Source organism: Myxine glutinosa, chromosome 6 (genome assembly GCF_964187855.1).
Source record: "Myxine glutinosa chromosome 6, kmMyxGlut1.1, whole genome shotgun sequence".
Lineage (NCBI taxonomy): Eukaryota > Metazoa > Chordata > Myxini > Myxiniformes > Myxinidae > Myxine > Myxine glutinosa.
This window is the reverse complement of record NC_136266.1, coordinates 72,111,355-72,128,817: the sequence shown is the minus strand read 5'-3', so window position 1 is coordinate 72,128,817 and position 17,463 is coordinate 72,111,355. Positions and strand designations below refer to the sequence as shown.

The following is a 17,463-nucleotide window of genomic DNA, read 5'->3' as shown; positions in this document are numbered from 1 at the left end:
TCAGGATGGGGAATGGCATGAGGTGGGGATTGTGCACCGGAGGGAAGAGTGAGACAGAACAGCCTCTGGCCGGCGATTTCATACGTGGGAGAACAGAGGAATAAATGATTGGAGGCATGTAGCCAGTCAGCCTGGACTTTGGAAGTTTGAGGAAAGTCACCAAAGCTAAACCTGGGTTGGATTTTCACGATGGAGCTGAGTTTGAACCACAAATTACAGTCAACTGAATGGCTCAAACCGGAGATTACAACTCGGCATAACTGTACAACTCATTTGGTGTAATTACTTACAGGATTATAAACTACAAGTATCTATGACAAATCATGTAAAGAGTTGACTCTTCTTGTCTTAAGGCAATATTCTCCCTGTTTTATTATTGCATTGGGAACACATTTACTTAGTTATAAGCCTTTTTGTTACAGCTGATTCTGTGTTGTGATTCCACAGCTACAAGGAACAATCCACAATGGCAATTTCTACAGCATCAAAGTGTTAAACATCACTTATGACACTACCCTTTTCGCCAATGCTTTCTACACAACAGATAAACAGAGCTTCACTATTCCCGCCCGCTCAAGTCGCAAGGTTAGTTCGTTCATCAGCAGGGATTATGAATGAATGAATGATCGTTTTAAGGCCATTTTCCCCGCTAGAGCGGGGGTTAGCCTTGCGGGCCCCATGACAATCATGGTTCCCTGTTTGAGGCAATGTTTTTATGGCATCATCGACATTGACAAGTTTCCAGATGACGATATATGTCGGGTTATTGTAGTCGTTTTGAAATTATTTGTACCTTGACTTAGACTGTTGACTAACTTCTCCGATCTACACAGTGAACAATACATTTTGTTCTGATCGGCATCATATTTCAGCCAGTCTCCGAATTTAAGGACCCAGCTGTCTTGAAACGTTATTAAAGTTTTGCCAGAAGTAGCTGTCTGCACTGTGGCGGCCCTGGCCACTGTCCCGCTTTCGCCCTGCACACGGTCACTAGCTGGATCATCCTGGTTGTCCTCGGTGTTAGAACTACTGCTGGTACCTATAAAGAATCGTTTTATACTTTACCCATCAGGCTGTGGTTGTGGAGGTCTCTTTTTCGGCGGCATTTTCGGAAAAAGCGTAATCCAGAAACTACTGCAGACAGCGAACACGTGGTTGCCGAAAAGCCGTCGTTTAATGCCGCAAAACATTGTCACGGCTACCGTAAAGCGTGAAAGCGAAATTAAAATGGCTACGGTCTTTAGAATAGCTTCGTCTTTGACAACTTCCAGACCTGACAAAAGCAGTAGTAAGTACACGATTTGAGCCTGTTTCGCCTGAAAACTATACCGCGACAACTGACATGCTCTATGCGATTTTTTATCGCTCTGGCCAAAATTGTATGCGATATTTTCCAACTTTATGCGAGAATATCGCGGAATCGCGGCCAAAGTCAATCAGTTATTATTATTATGGTTCGTCACCCACAGATTTTGTATGCGACACTTCACCATAACATCAGTTATTATTCCCTCGCTTAAAAAAAAAAAAACGGTGGAGGGGGCGGGAATAATGTATTTGGCTCCGTCCGTCTGTGTGTCTGTCCGTCAGGCTATATCATCCCAAACGGTTGTGCATAAATTCACCAAATTTGGTAGCTGTAATCACCACATTGCAAGAAGGTGCAAGAGCAGTATAATTTTTGGCCCCTACTTGTGGGACCCTGGGGTGGGTTCAAAAGGTCATATGCTGAAAATACAATTACAGGCACATTTTAAACAATTTTTAAGGAACTTTGTATGTGCAATCAACTTGGGGGTGCATGAAATATCTAACGATATTTTGTATTTGACCTCTGGTTCATGTCCCAGTGTTTGGGGGCTTGGAATCACGGGTCAAAACATTTTTTTTCTTAGCTCAAAATTTGATATTGCGTCATTCCTGGTGGAACTTTTTTCCATCTTTCAACTTTGCTGTAGGTGGGAGGTGTGGGATTTATGATGGTGCGCCATCAACTTTACTCGAGTTGTTGTTTTGTATTCTCACAGTCCAATAACATTAGCTGCACTGAGTGCTCATGTACTGCTCTGTTACTTGTGTTGTAGATGCGATGAAATGTTAGTTTTGTATAATGATGTTTGGCAATCACTATTTGCAGAAGGAGGCCTTTATGATTTTGGAGTTGCATGGACGAGCCATTTTGTAAGTTTATCTTTTTATTCTTCTTTTTTTTTCTTAACTATGTGTGCATTTAAGTTCCTTGTAGTTGAATGTGTGAGAAAGTATTGTTTAGTTAGTAATAGTTTACATGAGTTTCGTCACCCACAGGCTCTGTGCGTTTTATTCATGTTCGATCACTGGGTTTATTTTGTTAACAGCACAATCGACTTTGAGTGAAGAGTTGCTTATTTCAGTGATTGTATTTTTAATGCATTGGGCATGTAATATTTATTCATTCAGAAAGAACCTTAGTTGATGGAGGAACTTCACAAAACAGATTTATTTCTGTACAAATGATATATGTCAAACGTCAGCAAATTTGGACAAAATCCAAAGACAAAACACTGATGCCTTTTCTTCGTACAGCTTTTCTATCGATTACGGGTGATGGGATGGTGTGGGATTTGATAGGCTGGGAGGGCCGTTGAACAACAACAACACTAACAACAATCTGGTGCTGAATGGAATAAATAGTAGAGTCGAGTACATGTTGATGCTGCAAGCAGATTTGTTGGGCATTTAGTTATTCCTTTGAAGTATTGTGATTCTGCATGAAGCAGTGAACAGAATATGAAGAAATAAAAAGACAGGGACAGACAAGGGGACAGACACCGTCCATTTTATTAATATACAATATATTTTTATTATCTCCACCACCGAGGGTGGTTTATGTTTTCCCCCCTGTTTTTGTCTGTTTGTCTGCCTGTTTGTCTGTCAGCAGGATATCTCAAGTTATGGACAGATTCAGACAAGACCTGGTGGACATGTCGGTGTGTTGACAAAGACAAATTGATTCGATTTTGGTGAAGATCCAGATCCGGATACGAAAAATGTGATTTTGTATGCGACTCTTCACCATTGAGAAATGTGGCCAAAATCGATATGCTGTCAAACCCCGACATTCTTGGGAGAGATACGTTACCGGAAAATGCCGCAAATGTCGAATCCGCGAATGTGGAGGCATTGTTTCAATTGGAAAAGGAAGGATAGGTTCCCAGCGATTCGTGATTCATAAGGGAAATTCAAAAATCCCGTTAAAAAACGTGAATATGCAAAGCACAGGGCTGCGGCGAAGCAGGTCAAAAAAAACGCGAATACACCTGCGAAAAGAATGTCGAATCACGTGGTGAGGTATGGTTCATGCGTATGTACAGCTTATTTATGTGTGATGTGTGGAAGATGATTTTAGAACTGTCATATGCGTGGCTGGTGGGAGATTTTTTTTTTTTGTGCCCATAAAAAACAAATACGTGAAGCCCAGGGGCTGTTAATGGAGATGAAGCCGGTTGCCTTTTATCAACCGTGAATATGCAGCGTCTGCGAATGCTGAGGTCCAACAGTACAGTATAGCATGTTATTTCAAAAGCGATGGATTTGGTTGAAACTTGGTGGACAGGTTGGGTGTGTGACAATGATGATATTGTTAAATTTTGATGACGATCCAGATCCACATCCAGATATTAGAATTTAAAAAGTGCTTCTTCATAATTGAGAGATAGGGCAACGATATATAGCACAATATTTAAAAGTTATGGACGCATTATGATAAAACCTGGTGGATAAGTTGGGTAAGTGAGAAGAAAAAGCTGATTAGATTTTGGTTCATGTCCAGATGCAGATCAGGCCTATCAGTGGGATACAAACTGTAAACTGCTCGGCCTGGTTGAGGTATGCGCTGCTCTACCGAGTGCCGTTCTAGTTCCTATTGCCATTACGATTAAAATATCATTTTGATCGGAAAATAGAGTCGTGGCACAAGCAACAGACTTGCTACAAAGGAAACTCGTGATAATAAATGGATCTAAATCATAGCATTTTGTTCATTATCGTGAGGAGTTTGTTGTTGTGAGATGATGATGATCAACTGACAGAAAATACTGTAAATGGACAGAACAGTGGTGTGGAGACAAAGGACAAATGTAATTTATTTGCAAGAATCGACTCAATCTTCAAGAAAACAAAAAGAGAACATGGAAAATTATTTTCCAAGTGCACATAATCCTCAATTCTGTTTAAAAAAACCAACAACTTAGCTTTTGGTTTTCACCCCTGTTCGTCTTCCTGTTTGTTACTTGCCGGAAAAGATTCCGGCAAGTATGTTGGTTGGTTGGTTGGTTTGTCTGTTTCTGTCTGTCTGTGTTTGTGCGCAGTACTACGTCTACATCGTTGCACCTAGAATTGCCAAACTTTACACACATATTTGTCTTGCCTTGGAATAGACTGTGCCCAATTTTTAACTCTCTTGGCCCAAGGCCTCCATTATGACGTCGTAATTCGATAATTCGACATGTACAAAACTTCATCCAATCAAGATGCAATTTCTTGAGCACCATTTTTTTTGTTTTTTTTACAGTGAATACTGCACCATGGAATATATCAAGGTGCAGATCGTTTTACTTGAAATGAGGTAAGTGCTCACAAATGTCTGCCATTATTGTAATGCAAAACATTTCCACATCGGCCCTACATGCATCTGCATTTAGTTTTCGCGCTACTCTTTCCCTCCGCCACCGAAGGTGGGCGAGGTTATGTTTTCATCCTTGTCTGTTTGTCTGTCTGGGAACAGGATATCTCAAATAGTTGTGGATGGATTCTGATGAAATTTGGTGGGCCGAAATGATTAGTTTTTGGTGAAGATCCGGATCTGATAATTTTTAAAGTGATTCTTCACCATTGAGAGATGGGGCCACAAAAACAAAACAATATATGGAATGATATTTCAAAAAGTTGTGGATGGATTATGACTAAAGTAGGTGGATGAATGGGTTGGGCGACACGAACAAGCCGATTAGATTTTGGTTTGGGTCCGGATCCTTATACTACCGATCTATCATTGGGATACAAAACATAAACTGTTCATCCTGTCAGAGGTATGTGCTCTACTGAGTGCCGTTCTAGTTCAATGTTTTGGAACCATGTCAAATTTGGTACAAGTGTGTATAATGATGTGTAGATAAACGGGTTATATTATGGGGTCAAGAGGTCATAGGTCCCTTTTGGTAAAAATTATGTTACTGCGCTAACTTGATGGGATTTTGACCAAACTTGGTATGAGTATATATTGTTATGTCTGGGGGTAGAGCAAAATGTAGAGCAGAGTATATCTGAGTAGGTAACATGCTTCGAGATGTCGCGATAAGGAACACTTCCTGTAATAAGTCTGTGTTTAGGCGTTTTGTCGGTTAAGATGTACGATTGTGAATCTACCAGGAGATTCGGGTGATAGTTAGTGTAGGGGTTAATCAGGAGAGCCCTTGTATGTCTCACCTAGTAGTCAAACCTTTGTCCATTATGGCACTGCAGACCACATAAACATTAGTTAGGACCTTTAGTACAACACTAAATGACGCCCTTCCCCCTTGACATGACTTCGGAAGAAATCAGACTAGAACACCGCCACAATTGGCCGCCACCATTTACACCTCCGAGAGGCCTATCCACCTCACATAGCACGTGCTATGACCGAGGAGCAGGAGTGGGGAGAGTTGGAGCGACGCAGTGGGCGTGACCTGGACGAGCCGGCGAGTCGTGGGAGGCTCTGATTGGCAGAGCAGTGCGCCAATGTGACGTCATCGGCCGGAGATATTACCGAGGGTCGGACGCCATTTCTCAAGAGTTCTGCAGATGCGTTGAGATGAGAGCAGAGCCCTGACCTGAGTAGAGAGTTCACTTCAGTTGAGCCGGAGGAGTTGAGTTGAGTGGAGTCTGGAGTGAGAGTTGATACGAGTGCAGTTCGTACGAGCAGTTGCCGAGCGCCATTGAGTCAGCAGATCGTGTGCACAGGCAGTTCGGAACGGAGCAGTTGGAAGTTGGGTGACGAGCGCCATAACCAAGTTCAGGCAGTTTAGATCGGAGATCCTGAAGACGAGTTCAGAGCGCGAGGGGAGCTTGCTGTCCTGCTTTGGGGCCTCGTGTGCGAGCGGAGTGGGCGTTGGCTCGGGCCTTTGCGTTGCTGTGGTGCTCGGAGGCGGTCGGAGAAGGCCTGGTGGCGGCCGAGCAGGGCCGTGTTACAAGAAGAAGACGACAAAGACAGATAAACCGAGCTCCGCGTACATTTTGCACCAAAAGACGTGTTTCTTTCGTAATTCATAATCCCCCGTTTTGTATTTGAGGTCTGGAGTGCGGGATCCTGATTTAGAATAGTTCATTACCGGTGCGTATTTTCCTGTCCTTGCTTTTCATTTAATAAATCGTTGTATTATTTTCTGTATATACCTGAACGCAGTTTCCTGTTTGATTTTAATAGATAAGGCTGCGGGGCTCTCGTCGTTCCCCTCCATCCTGCGCACTTTAGGCTTTGGTTTTGGAAGCCGCTTTTGAGTTTTCGCCTCGGGAGTTAAAGCCTGGTAATCGGCAATCCACAACTCTGATGTTAATTGGAGTTGCGTGACAATATTATGCCGATCAGAAGCCCGTGGTAAAAACACCACGACAAAATCCTTAGCTTATTATTATATAGAAAGAAAAGAGAAGAGAAGAAAAGATTGGACACCTTTTCCCCAGAGATATATAAAGTTCACTACGACATTGTACGCTGTTGCTCAGCACATTATCGGGGTGTGAAGAGAGGGAGAAGCAAAATTGGCATTCTTGATGATGTGGACGTCGAGGATGACGGCGATGGGAAAACCGAAGAGTGGTCTGCACCATGGGACGGCAGCCTGTGTCTGACGAGGGGGTTCAACGGGGTGCGGGCCGCTGGGGAAAAAGCCTATAGCTCCGAAAGGATCGACCTTCTCCCACCACCTCCTTCCCTCTACCCTTAGCATATTATAATGTAGATGCAAGTATGAACTGATTCGATTACGGCGTCAAAGGTCAAAGGTCTTCTCAGGTAAAAATGTGATACTTGTGAGAAATGTGAGAACAGCTGAAGGGATTTCAATGAAACTTGCTACAAGTTTGTATAATGATGTAATAATGTGGGGCGGAGGCATATTGATCGACGTCACAATGTTGAAAAGGGCCGTTCTGGTTACCTCCGCCACCAAAGGTGGATGGAGGTTATGTTTTCACCCCTTTCTGTCTGTCTGTCTGTCTGTCTGTCTGTTTGTTTGTCTGTCCGTTTGTGAACAAGATATTTCAAAAAGTTGTGGACAGATTCAGACGAAATTTGGCAGAGATGTAGCATGTGTGACAAGGACGAAATGATTAGATTTTGGTGAAGATCCGGATCCGGCTACTCGAAGTTTTCAAGTGATTCTTAACCATTGGGAGATATGGCCAAAAACGATATATAGCAGGATATCTCAAAAAGTTGTGGATGGATTTGGACGAAAGTTGGTGGACCGGTTGGGTGTCTGACATGGACAAACAGATTAGATTTTGGTGAAGATCTCATTATGGAATTGCATATGAGAATTTAAAAATTTTTTAAGTGATTCTTCACTATTGCGAGATAGGGCTAAAACCAACATATAACAGGTTATCTCAAAAAGTTATGGATGGATTTGTACGAATCTTGTTGGGCAGGTTGTGTGTGTGACAAGGAAGAATCAATTCAATTTTGGAGAAGATCTGGATCCGGATCCAGCTAGTCGAATTTTTTAAGTGATTCTTCACTATTGAGTGATATGGCCAAAAATTATATGCAGCAGGATATCTCAAAGTTGTGGACGGATTTGGATGAAACTTGATGGACCGGTTGTGTGTGTGAAAATATTCAGATCTTCACCAAAATCGAAACGAAACGATCGAAACGAAAATCGAAAAATCGAATCGTTTCGATTTTGGTGAAGATCTGAATATGGATTCGGCTCCAATTATAAATGTTTGGCATGGATCTGGATCTGGTTTCGGACCTGAACCAAAATCTAATCGGCTTGTTCTTGTCACCTAACCAACTCATCCACCATGTTTATTTATAACTCGTCCATAACTTTTTTAAAATATCATGTTATATAATCGCTTTTCACTCGATCCGTCAATGGTGAAGAATCACTTGAGAATTCACAATCCTCATGGTGCAGCAAGGTGTGGAGCATAGGGGGGGAGCAAATTATTAAAATAGTGTCAAGCAAGGGGAAGAATAAAACCATGACGAGACAAAGGATCTGTGGTGACGGTTCATTGTGAGGCCTGTCCTGCTTTGTTGCGCATAGTGGTAAGCTCCCCTTGACGACTCCTGTTGAACAATTCGCTGTCTGACTCGGCCGGGCGCAGAGGCACATATACATGCAGGTGGTGATAGATGCACTGCAAACCGACGTCTCAGGCATGATCAGACAAAGTTTAAGGTGCAATGTCAAGGTAGAAGTGGAGCTAGCTCAGAAACTCGCTGACTCACATGTGAACTGAGTGATGAGTGAACCTCTCTCATCTGTATATATGTCTGTCTATATTCCTGTCTGTCTGTCTATATTTATAATTGTATCTCTCCATCCATCTGTCTATCCATCTATTCATCTGTGTATATCAGTGTATCCTTATGTATCTATCTCTCATCTGTATACATAGCTTCATGAAGGGGGAAGAAGTCTGTGCCTGTTGACGCAGCACAATCCATCCAGTAAATCCTGGTGTGGCAACTTTGGGGCTATGCCCACAGTTGATATGAGTAGAGTGGGGGTAAATAAGGGGATTTATAAGCATATCATGAAAGGGGGGGAAACCCATGTTGGACATAGGCTCGAAGGACTTGTGTGGCTTTCTAACGAGTTTTTTTTTTTTTTTTTTTTTTTTTTGGACATAACGCGCATCCCTATAAGGATTTGCTTTCATGCACAGATCTCTGAAATTCATTAAATATTTATGCTCTCAACCTGGGCTCTTGGCCCACAAATACACCAGAAACCCCATCCTCCCATGTATGTTGTAATTCTAAGCAAGCAGCATGTTAGAAATGAGAACGTTAAGCAATATGTCATCCATGTCTTTTCACTCTTGACTTTTAAGCTCATCCACTTGAGAGAGAAAATGGGACCGGTAGGAAAAGCATGGGTTACGGCCGTGTGGCATGCAGTGGTATGAACATAGCTATATTTTTTATTATTATTTTTAATGCCATGGTCCATTGTGCCTCTGTTTCTGTCTGGCAGTGAGACGGTGACCGTGTCAGCCCTGTGGCAGAACATGCAAGGTTCACAGCACGCTTCACACTACGTGGACTGCCACGTAGATCGACCGAGTCACGCGATTTCCTTATCGTGAAACCCATCCAGTCCAAGCTTTCTTCCTCGGAACTTTATCCTCGAGTGGTATATGCTGAGGATTTTTTATTCATGTTGATTGAAATTTAAAAGGGGCCTTTGTTTAAACTGCGAGAATTTTTTTGCAATCCTGAGAATACCATTTGTCACTTTCCCGATTAATGTTGCTTTGGTGATTGTGTTACATTAACTGAACTTGTGATTGTGTAGCTTGAGTGGAACCCATGCTTCCCATGGTACTGTGGCTAAAATGCACTTAACATCCCGCTCCACCTTTTGGTTCTTTATCTTTTGGAATGAAAGAAAATGGCCGTTTGGCCCATCGTTTCCTTGTATTCACACTCTGTTCATTGAACTTGTCCCATTTGCCTAATGCACAGGCATGATATATTCGGCCAAATACGTTATTGTGGTTTCAAGGTGTACCACGTGATTTTTTAATATAAACCCACAAGTCTGTGCTGCTTGGACAGCCAGCTTAATTCTCGCTTTGAAGGATGGTGCTGTCCACAAATTCATAATCTGCTCATGGCATATCAATATGGCAGTTTTGTAGGATCAGATCTGAGAATCAAACCCACCAATAAGCACCTTTATTTACTTGTGTAAGCAATTCCTGGCACTTTTGTCATCCCATTTGTTAGGCCGTCCGTGCCCGTTCAATATTGTCACTGAAGCCTATCACTTTTGAAGTCAAAAAGTAAAGGTCGCCTAAAATTGTCACTTTTTTGTGATTTTTTTTTCTTAGCTGTTTTTGTCATGTTTAGCATATGGAAGAAGAAATCTGAATGCAATGCGAATATGGCTGGGCTTTGCATTTTCAGATGCTTTCTTGTTTTGTTTTTAAATAATTACAAGTCAGGAGACGACGATGGTTCACGAGCGAGCGGTATTCTTCGGTTCGATTTCGAAAATTCGGTTCAATTCTGACAACTTTGAAAATTTGACCTTTGTGACCTTCAAAGGTCAAAGATTCTGAAATTTGTTGGAAAACTTGTATTTCATGATTTATGTGATAATATAAGATCATGTACGACATTTCACCCAATCAGAAAGCGAACAATGTAATAAAACCATCAAAAATCGACTTTTCTAAATTTCGTGACCTTGTGACCTTGACCTTGGGGCGAAAATGAAAAATCGAGCTCCGTAGGGCTAGACACATGACATTGGCCTAACCAAATACCGAAACCCCTGTCAGATTCCACCAAACCCCTCGGAGAAGATGTAGCTTGAACTCGATTACCCCCTAAAAATACATCTTTTTCGGGCGTGGCTCCGCCCACAATGGGCGCAATGCGCCACTCTCGGCAGGACACAACTAGATCATGATATCACCCTCCCACCCAAGTTTCATCAAGATCAGATGATATCATCAGGTAATGTTGCGGACAGACACACACAGAGAGACGCACACACATGACGAATATAGTGGCCACTTGATAACTCGTGAACCAATATTATTTAAAGTCGCAAACGCTGCTTAACTGTCGTCGATTGTAAACAAACAGTATTGAAATTGCTGAGGCTTCATCTTCTTGACTTCTTGTGACTTTTCATGTACAACTTGTATGTTTGACTTACTTTCAGAGAAGATAATTAATAATTCTATTCAAACATGCATCTTGTTACCTCTGCCACCAAAGGTGGATGGAGGTTGTGTTTTCACCGCTGTCTGTTTGTGAACAAAATATTAACAAAAATGTTGTGGATTGGTTTGGGCGAAATTTGGCAGAGATGCAGCGTATGTGACGAGGTCGAAATGCTTAGATTTTGTTGAAGATCCGGATTCGGCTACTATAATTTTTTAAGTGATTCTTCGCCATTGGAAGATAGGGCCAAAAACGATACATAGCAGGATATCTCAAAAAGTTGTGGACGGATGATTTGGATTAAATGTGATTCTGTATTGTGATTTTCTGGTCTACTCTGGGATACAAAACGTAAACTGTTCACCTGGTGGAGGTATGCTCTGTAGTCTATACTGAGTGCTGTTCTCGTGTAGAGAATGACATACACCTGAGGCTTTGATTCAAATAAAAATTTAATGTCAAAATACACTGCTGGGGTAAAATGTTAAAAGTAGACTATACTACACCAAGGGAATGATGTCACCTCTTCAAAAAACGAGTAATTGGAATGGGACCAGATGAGTGAAGATTTGTCTGTTTGCGTTTTTTCAGTTGGGGGAGGGAGGCGAAGCACATGGAAGGCTGTCTGGATGAACATGTGAAGCATTTGTTTTGGCTTTTTTACACTTTTCTTGATAAAATACACTTTAAAATCGCACACTTTGCGTTCATCGCTGTGGGTAACCGATTGAGCATTTGTGTCATGGTAAAGAAAATCAAGAAAAAATGACTCATTGCGAGTTTGTAACATTCTACGATCAAGAAACAAAAGTTAAAGAAACTCAAGTCCCCCCACCCCTCCCCCCACTGTCCCCCAATATTCACATCAGTCGTATATTTTTCTAACAACGTGTACACCTTTAATATCACTTCTTCTTTGGCTCCCCCAATTATTGCCACCTTGTGGGGCCGGCCAGGGAACGTTCTGTCGCAAGTCTTTTACTAGCTGGGTAGCCAGGCCTAATGTTCGACCAAAACCTACTCTTTATCGAAAGACAACATGTGATGTTTATCGTCCACCAACTAATGCTAAAAAATTAACCCGACTTAACGTCCATCTGAGATATGGTGTATGGCACATACATTGATACCTCGCCCTGTACACAAAACACCAGGGTGACGGTTTATGCTCAGAGGGAAGTTGGCGTAACCGGCCACCTCCAAACAAAGCTGCCACCCCCATACAAATTATGTACACTCGTATTGAAAATCAAAAACGTTTGCGTATTCTCGATGACTGCGAGAATCTCGGACTCGGAAACCTCGCACATTTTGGAACGCCCTGCCAATTGCTTCATTATATATTAATTTTGACCAGCAGGTGGCGATGTTCTACTACCAACCAAGCTTCATTTGGCCTCTAGTTCTGTACTTTTCATTTAAATATCATTAAAACTTTCCTGCATGGCCCAAGTCTAGAATGAGCAACTTTCCAACCTACTTCTTTTGTAGTGTTTCCCTATCTATCATCACTTTGGACCATGAGGATTAGAGGAGATTTCAGTTGAAAGGAATCTATTAAATACAATGGAATCCGTTTCTTATTGTGGGGGTAAGAGGGCAGCATTGGATCTTTAACTTCCATCAGCTAATGCTAGCAGATGGGACAGCTGGCTTGACATTCATTCTTGGGATGGGTGCAACTTGCGGTGGAGTTAAACTCAAACCCAAATCATACACATTGCTTCCATATCGATTTCATTTTCCTTTTGCCAGTCTGAGACTTTGTCCCAGCTGGTTCATCATTATATTCGTCGGTCAATCGACTTTGACTTCACTGATGGCATGTAGCATGATGTAAATGAGGCATTTGGTTAAAGTACCCTTGTGTTAATGTGCCATCATGCATTATTGAGATCAAGCCAAATGCCCTGCATTTCAAGCTGAATTTGTTTTGCTCATGAAACCTTATGCTGGAAACTCGTTTGCCAAGAATGAAGCTTGGAAATCTTGCCTAACTGCCTCATATACATACAGTCATGTGAAAAAGTAAGTACACCCCATGTAAAGTTTTGACTTTTTCAACATATTTCAACATACAGCTATTTGATCTTCATTACAACAATATTGACAGATAAAGGTGATAAAGTATAACAAATGTCATGAAACATTTACATTTTGTAGTCCATTGTATAATTTAAATAAACATAAATGCAAATTTCGCATGTGGAAAAAGTAAGTACACCCTTGGCTCTAATAGGTGGCATTGCCCCCTTTGGCAGAAACAACCTCAAGTAGGCGTTTCTTATAACTGTCTACGAGTCTCTGACATCGACTGGGAGAAATTTTTGCCCACTCCTCCATGCAAAATTCTTTCAGCTGTGCGATGTTTGAGGGGTTTCTTGCATGCACAGCTCGTTTCAAATCCCCCCACAACATCTCGATGGGATTTAGATTCGGGCTTTGACTTGGCCATTCCAGAACCCTCCATTTCTTTGTTTTCAGCCATTCCTTGGTGGATTTACTGGTATGTTTCGGGTCATTGTCATGTTGCAAGGTCCACCTTCAGTTGAGCTTCAACTTTCTGACAGGTGGCCTCACATTATCCTCAAGCACCCTCTGGTACAATGAAGAATTCATAGTGGATTCTATGATGGTGAGCTGCCCAGGCCCTGATGCAGCAAAGCTGCCCCAAACCATAATATTTCCACCACCATGCTTCACAGTTGGTATCAGGTTCTTGTGGTCAAATGCTGTCTTTGGTTTTCGCCAAACATGTCTTCTGGTACTGTGGCCAAATAGCTCTACCTTTGACTCATCTGTCCAGAGCACATTGTTCCAGAAGTGCTGGTCTTTGCTGAGGTGTTCATTGGCAAACTTTAGTCTTGCCCTGATGTTCTTTCTGGACAGCAAAGGTTTCCTCCTGGCACACCTCCCATGTAGATCAAATTTGTGCAGCCTCTTTCTAATGGTAGACTCGTGCACTTTGACATCAACAGTGGCAAGAGCTACCTGTCAGTCCCGTGATGACATTCTGGGGTTCTTAGAGACTTCTTTCAGCATATTGCGGTCTGCTCTCGGGCTGAACTTGCTAGGGCGGCCTGGCCTGAACAAGTTGGCAGTTGTTTGCAATTTTCTCCACTTGTAGATGATCTTCCGGACAGTCGAATGATTGATTTCAAATTGTTTTGAGATCTTTTTAAATCCCTTCCCAGACTCGTAGGCATCTATAACCTTCTTTCTGAAGGCCTCAGAGAGCTCTTTTGGTCTAGGCATGGTGATGCCGCACACTTCAACAACAAAGAGCAAACCAAACGAAATGTCTGAGGTTTAAATAAGACAGGTTCCTCCAAGATCCTCTCTAATGGTGTTCTAATCATTTGCACCTGAGCTGGTGCACCTGATTCTAATTTTAGGTATTTGAAGTAGTGATAAATGTAGGGGTGTACTTACTTTTTCCACATGCGAAATTTGCATTCATGTTTATTTAAATTATACAATGGACTAAAATGTAAATGTTTCATGATATTTGTTATATTATATCACCTTTATCTATCAATATTGTTGAAATGAAGATCAAATCGCTGTATGTTGAAATATGTTGAAAAAGTCAAAACTTTACATGGGGTGTACTTACTTTTTCACGTGACTGTATTTACAAGTATAAACGTGTGTGTGTGTGTGTGTGTGTGTGTGTGTGTGTGTGTGTGTGTGTGTGTGTGTGTGTGTGTGTGTGTGTGTGTGTGTGTGTGTGTGTGTGTGTGTGTGTGTGTGTGTGTGTGTGTGTGTGCGCGCGCGCGCGTTGGTATTCTGGTGTTCTGTCCCAAGGCAGGTCCAGTATTGCTGAAGGTGTTTCTTGGTAGGGATTACACCGGGTGGTGAGCTATTGCCTTCCCAGTAGTAGTTAGGGCAGGAATTTGGAATTTGTTCATGGTGCTGGCGATAGCTCACCTATGCTTCGCGAAGGACACAGTGGGATATTTAACGTCCACCAACGAATGTCGACAGATGGGACACCCGTTTAACGTCCATCCAAGGGATGGTACACCCAATGATGAATCACCCTGTCTGGGAAATATATATTTGTGTGTATTTACAGTGCCTCCAGAAAATATTTACACCCCTTGACTTTTTCACATTTTTGTTGTGTTACAGCCTGAATTTAAAATGGATTAAATAGAGATTTTTCTTGTCACTGATCCACACATAATACCCCATATTGGCAAAGTCTAACTTCCTTTTCAGACTTTTTTTTTTTACAAAATAATTAAAAGTAAAAAGCTGAAATGTCCTGAGTGCATAAGTATTCAACCCCTTTGCGTTGACACTCCAAATTGAGCTAAGGTGCATCCAATTTCCTTTGATCATCCTTGCGATGTCTCCACAACTTCATTGGAGTCCACATTTTGTCAATTCAATTGATTGGACATGATTTAAAAAGAAACACACCTTTCTATATAATGTCCCACAGTTCACAGAGCATGTCAGAGCAGAAACTCCACCATGAAATCCAAGGAATTGTCCGAAGAAATCAGATATATAATTGTGAGGAGGCATAGATCTGCAGAAAGGTATAAAACAATTTTGTTGAAAAACCCAAGAGTGTTCAAAGTTCCCAGAGCAAAGTGAGCTCCATCATTAGGAAATGGAAAGAATATGGAACAAACCAGACTCTCCCTAGAGCTGGCCGTCTGACCAAACTGAGCAACAGGAAAAGAAGGACCTTGGTCAGGGAGGTGACCAAGAACCCAATGACCACTCTGACAGAATTAGAGTTCCTTGGCTTCGATAGAGGAACCGTATGTATGTATGTATGTATGTATATATATATACACAATCACGTGAAAAAGTAAGTACACCCCATGTAAAGTTTTGACTTTTTAAACATATTTCAACATACAGCTATTTGATCTTCATTTAAACAATAGTGATAGATAAAGTTGATATAACATAACAAATATCGTGAAACATTTACATGTTGTAGTCCATTGTATAATTTAAATAAACACAAATGCAAATTTCGCATGTGGAAAAAGTAAGTTGCCCCAAACCATAATATTTCCCCCACCATGCTTTACAGTTGGTATCAGGTTATTGTGGTCAAATGCTGTCTTTGGTTTTCGCCAAACATGTCTTCTGGTACTGTGGCCAAATAGCTCTACCTTTGACTCATCTGTCCAAAGCACATTGTTCCAGAAGTGCTGGTCTTTGCCTAGGTGTTCATTGGCAAACTTTAGTCTTGCCCGGATGTTCTTTCTGGACAGCAAAGGTTTCCTCCTGGCACACCTCCCATGTAGATCAAATGTGTGCAGCCTCTTTCTCATGGTGGACTCGTGCACTTTGACATCAACAGTGGCAAGAGCTACCTGTAGGTCCCGTGATGACATTCTGGGGTTCTTAGAGACTTATCTCAGCATCTTGCGGTCTGCTCTCGGGCTGAACTTGCTGGGGCGGCCTGGCCTGAACAAGTTGGCAGTTGTTTGGGATCTTCTCCACTTGTAGATGATCTTCCGGACAGTCGAATGATTGATTTCAAATTGTTTGGAGATCTTTTCAAATCCCTTCCCAGACTCGTAGGCATCAATAACCTTCTTTCTGAAGGCCTCAGAGAGCTCTTTTGATCTAGGCATGGTGACGCCGCACACTTCAACAACAAAGAGCAAACGAAATGACAGGTTCCTCCAAGATCCTCTCTAACGATGTTCTAATCATTTGTACCTGAGCTGGTGCACCTGATTCTAATTTTAGGTATTTGAAGTAGTGATAAATGTAGGGGTGTACTTACTTTTTCCACATGCAAAATTTGCATTTATGTTTATTTAAATTATACAATGGACTACAAAATGCAAATGTTTCATGATATTTGTTATATTATATCACCTTTATCTATCAATATTGTTGAAATGAAGATCAAACATCTGTATGTTGAAATAATATGAAAAAGTAAAAACTTTACATGGGGTGTACTTACTTTTTCACGTGACTGTACATCGGGGAGGGGTAGGTGCAGACTGGAAATTTGGGACGATTACACCTCACCACCACATAATTCAAAACACCTCACAGCCATAAAACACGTAATAAAAACACCTCACCACCACGAAATAAAAACACCTCACAGCCACGAAATTAAAAACACCTCACCACCACGAAATTAAAAACACCTCACCACCACGCCATTTAAAACCATCTCACCACCAAGTAATTCAAAACACCTCACCACCACGAAATTAAAAACACCTCACCACCACGAAATTGAAAACACCTCACAGCCATAAAACACGTAATAAAAACACCATCATCACGAAATTAAAAACACCTCACAGCCATAAAACACGTAATAAAAACACCTCACCACCACGAAATTGAAAACACCACACAGCCATAAACACGTAATAAAAACACCATCATCACGAAATTAAAAACACCTCACCACCACGAAATTGAAAACACCTCACAGCCATAAACACGTAATAAAAACACCATCATCACGAAATTAAAAACACCTCACCACCACGAAATTAAAAACACCTCACCACCACGCC

General features: G+C 41.6%; 1 protein-coding gene across 5 annotated transcripts in view; it reads left to right on the top strand.

Moving 5' to 3' along the window:
- LOC137429966 (transmembrane protein 106B) overlaps positions 1-11,262 on the top strand; it is a 74,012-nt gene extending 62,750 nt beyond the window's left edge. For all 5 annotated transcript variants that reach the window (XM_068120378.2, XM_068120377.2, XM_068120380.2 and 2 more), the window contains exons 5-8: positions 448-585; positions 2,138-2,181; positions 4,553-4,606; positions 9,237-11,262. In XM_068120378.2, the coding sequence (XP_067976479.2) occupies positions 448-585; positions 2,138-2,181; positions 4,553-4,606; positions 9,237-9,348 (348 nt within the window). In that variant the 3' untranslated portion in view covers positions 9,349-11,262. The remainder of the gene's footprint in view (positions 1-447; positions 586-2,137; positions 2,182-4,552; positions 4,607-9,236) is intronic.
- Positions 11,263-17,463: the final 6,201 nt, after the last annotated feature.